Raw genomic sequence first — 4,225 nt, 5'->3', positions numbered from 1 at the left:
GCAGGTCCCCTACCCTCTTGATGGAGGCCAATGCCAGCAGGAGCAAAGTCTTCATTGACAGAAACTTCAGCTCGACCGTCTGCAAAGGCTCAAATGGGCCCTGCTGTAGTGCTGTGAGCACTAGAGTCAGGTCCCAAGAGGGTATAGTGGTGGGCCAGGGAGGATTTAACCTTCTCGCCCCCCTAAGGAAACTGACGACCAAGTCATGCCTCCCTACCAACTTCTCTTCCACGGGGTCATGGTACGCAGCAATTGCAGCCACATAGACTTTAAGGGTGGAGGGAGACAGCCTTCGCTCCAACCCTTGCTGCAAAAAGGACAGCACGACTCTGATCGGGCATCTTCGGGGGTCCTCTTGGTGTGAAGAACACCACTTGACAAACAGGTTCCACTTCAAGGCATAAGCGAGTCTCGTAGATGGTGCTCTTGTCGAAGTGATGGTGTCTACTACCTCTTGGGTTAGACCACCTAGAACATCCGCGTCCCAACCAGGGACCAGACGTGAAGTTTCCAGAGGTCTGGATGCGGGTGCCAAAGGGTGCCCCCGTCTCTGAGTCAGTAGATTCTTCCTCAGAGGAATCTGCCAGGGAGGGGCTGTCACAAGGAGCATTAGTTCCGTGAACCAGGTCCGAGTGGGCCAGTAGGGCGCCACAAGCAGGACCTGCTCCTCATCCTCACTGATCTTGCACAGTGTCTGTGCGAGAAAGCTCACTGGGGGAAACGCATACTTGCTTTTCCCAGTTGACCCGAAGGCCCAAACGGCTGAGGTGCGAGAGCATCAAGTCCCCGTGTTCGCACAACTGATCCGGAGACTGACCTAGTATGAGCCAGTCATCGAGGTAGTTGAGAATGTCTTCTTTTGTGAAGACACAGGGCGACAGGGACAGCCCAAAGGGCAGGACCTTGTACTGATATGCTCGTCCTTCAAACGCGAACCACAGCAATGGTCTGTGGTGCGGAAGGATCGCTACATGAAAGTACGCGTCTTTCAGGTCGATCGCTGCAAACCAATCTTGGGGACGGATGCACCCGAAGATGCGTTTCTGCGTCAACATCTTGAAGAGTAACTAGAAGAGGGGTCTGAGTGTGCGGTACAACGCTTACCTGGTTCTATGGTTTGGCAGAGGGTGCGTGAGTAGGGCCATGGATAACGCTCTCGAAACGCCCGCTGCTGCCTGCTGGCGAGAGCGGAGGATGAGTCCGGGGGTCCGGTGTTGGTTCATCCGTGACTCTCCATGCCCTCTTGGGACCCAGAGACAGAGAAAACCACTCTCTTGTCGAGATTTTTGGAAACCAGATTCTCCCCCCGGCCCTCCTCCGGGGGAGGGAGAGGGGCATTCACCATCCCCCAAAGAGCAGTTCCCTCTGTCTCTGGGTCGCCCGTCCTGGGGCCTCTTTGCTTTTCCACTCACCGCCAGGTTTGACGGGGGCCTGGACGGGTGGGGAGGCCTGCCTACGCCCAGCTCCATGGCGCCGCTTGCTCGAGGCTGCTGCGGATGCGGCGTGGGAGTGGGGGTTGATGCAGGGGGCCACCCTCGGCGACGAGCAGGCTGGGGCGCTGTTCACCCCGAAGAACCAATCGTCCAACCTTGAGGGCTCGGGACACGGTGGAGGTCTCCACTCGAGCCCTACCCTCACGGCGGCCCGGGAAAGCATAGCCGTCATTTCCGGATCTGATTCAGGCATTGCTACAGCCCCAGAGGGCAGCAGCGCAGCCGCATCTTCCTCTCCAGAAAGCTCCGGCTCACCCTCCGATGCAGCGATCGACATCCGATCATCGGGAGGAGCGCCAAAGGATACAGCAGGTACGCTCCTTGTAGAGGGCCCAACATGTTCCTTTGGCAGCTCAACTGGTTGCGGAGTGCAAGAGGAGCGATGGTCCCCCGAGGGTTGGTTCCCTGGAGGGTTTGCCATCACTGTTATCCTCAGACCGCCCGTGCTACTGCCTGAAGTAGCCCCTGCCTGACTGCCGCCATGACAAGAAATAGATCGAGGCAGAAGCAACGGAGCTCCGCCCCATTTGAGGTAACGGAGCTTGGCCCGCAACTACCAGATGGTCATCTTCCCACAATGAGAACATGACTCATCCACGAACGCCGCCTCAGTGTGCTTAATGCCCAGACACGCGAGGCAGCGATCGTGACCATCACCCAACACCAGGTAACGACCGCATCCAGAAACGCACGGGTGATACGTTGTCTGTAGCAAGACATCTTTACAAAAACACAACGTCGCGTTTGCCAGACGCAATGTCGTCTTTAAAAAGACGCACACATGAATGCTCTTTTAGGGAAAAAGCTCTTTCAGCGTGCTGAACAGAGGAGATGGCCGTTGCAACACAAACAGGGGTAGTGAACCCTGATGTGTGCAACCCACTCGACACGGGGAAATCACCACCGCTGAAGCGCCATACTGCCAACACCAAGAGCTCCAAAGAGCACGCTGAACACGTTCAGTCTTCTTCTCTCAGTAGAGTAGTCCGGAGCAAAACGATGTGATCGCTCGGCTCCAAAGCGAAAAGCTGAGTATGCGTTGCACCTGCTGCCAAGTTATACTCGCGCTGCGATAAGCGGCAGCTGGATGCAATCATCGCATGCCAATGTGCATTGGCTCGTTTAGTTTACAATCAAAGTGGATTTGTCTCTCTAAGCGAGATCCCAATTCGTCTGTAATTACAGACGTGACGTCGAGATTGACCGACTGAAAGGGAACTATGATTGGCTGTCAGTCATTTAATCACAGAAATATTGCAGAAAATGTTGCCAAATTCAAATAAAGATTTTAACATGTAAATGTTCCCATATCCAAATAAAAACTTTAAATTACAGATTTTGTGAGATTTTTTTAGATGGAAATATATTGCCATATTCAAAAAAATTTTTTTTTATGTAGGCCAAGTGTCACCAATTAAACAAGTTTAAGTTCAGGTAATTGTCAGCCTCTTACATGAATGCATCTCATAAACAATTAGCAGATATACATACAAGTAGCCTTTTAATTAACAGACTAGAATAATCAAGGCTGATAGTAAGACGATGTGCAGATATGAAAGAAAACCAAACTGAATCTCCTCCTACATGAAGCGCAGTGATACGGCTTCGCTGCGGTGTGCAGTCGCTCGTGTACTTTCAGGGATCCTGACCGAGTGAAGCTTTTTCCGCACTGAAGACACGTGAAGGGTTTCTCTCCAGTGTGAATTCGTATGTGATTCTTAAGGACTTTTTTCTCAGTGAAACTCAGTCCACACTGAGGGCATGTGAACCGCTTCTCTCTGGTGTGAATTCGCACATGCATATTAAGGTTTCCTTTGCATGTGAAGCTCTTTCCGCAGTGATGACATGCGAAGGGTTTTTCTCCAGTGTGAATCCTCAAATGAGTGTTCAGGTTTGATTTCTGCGAGAATCTCTTTCCGCACTGAGGACACGTGAACGGCTTCTCTCCGGTGTGGATTCTCATGTGCGTATTTAGCTTTTCGTGGTGTGTGAAACTCTTTCCACACTCCACACATGTGAACGGCTTCTCTGCAGTGTGAGCTCTCATGTGTCTGGTCAGATGTTGTTTTTGAGTGAAACTCCTTCCACATTCAGGGCAGGTGAATGAAGGCTCTTGATTCAAATGTTCATCGCTCTGTGAGCAACTAAAAGGTTTTTCTTCAGAATTGAAATCGGAGGAATTCTGATAGTCGTGGTGCTTCTCGTCAAAGTCATTCAGTTTTTCGTTTTCTTCTTTCACCTTCATCAAATCTAAAGTGAGAATAAAATAATACCGCCATGTACCGTGAAACCGGTATAATTTTGAAAAATACCGTGATATAAATTTTTGGTCATACCGCACAGCACTACTTACCTACTTGAACTCTTTCATTTGATTCTCAATACTGTTCCTTGCATCGCCCTGCACTGCACACGCTCTGCTTCTCTCTCTCTCTCTCTCTCTCTCACATTCATCTCAGCTCCTACAATGAACTGTACCAATTATACACTTATTTACACATAGCTATGAGAAGCGTTAAACATGGGCGCGCATGTGGTTGCCGTACTGTATTAAAGCTTTAATCAGGATAAAACCGTATATTAAAAGCTAACAGAAGCCGTAGCATTTACAAATAACAGCGTACCTAAAAGTATGAGACAACAACAAACAAAAAACATAGGCCTACCATTAAAAGCCGTGCTTGCACAGGTTCTGTACGATCCTCTTCACTAATATCCTCTGCTTCTCAATC

General features: G+C 50.2%; 1 protein-coding gene across 1 annotated transcript in view; it reads right to left on the bottom strand.

Annotated features, from left to right (window-relative positions):
• LOC107745881 (gastrula zinc finger protein XlCGF26.1-like) overlaps nt 1-4,225 on the bottom strand; it is an 11,429-nt gene that overhangs the window by 3,564 nt on the left and 3,640 nt on the right. The window contains exon 2 of the mRNA XM_016559907.1: nt 3,078-3,743. Coding sequence (XP_016415393.1) covers nt 3,078-3,743 — 666 coding nt within the window. The remainder of the gene's footprint in view (nt 1-3,077; nt 3,744-4,225) is intronic.

Source organism: Sinocyclocheilus rhinocerous, unplaced genomic scaffold (genome assembly GCF_001515625.1).
Source record: "Sinocyclocheilus rhinocerous isolate Xijiao unplaced genomic scaffold, SAMN03320098_v1.1 scaffold1850, whole genome shotgun sequence".
NCBI classification, from domain to species: Eukaryota; Metazoa; Chordata; class Actinopteri; order Cypriniformes; family Cyprinidae; genus Sinocyclocheilus; species Sinocyclocheilus rhinocerous.
This window is presented reverse-complemented; position numbering and strand designations above follow the sequence as displayed.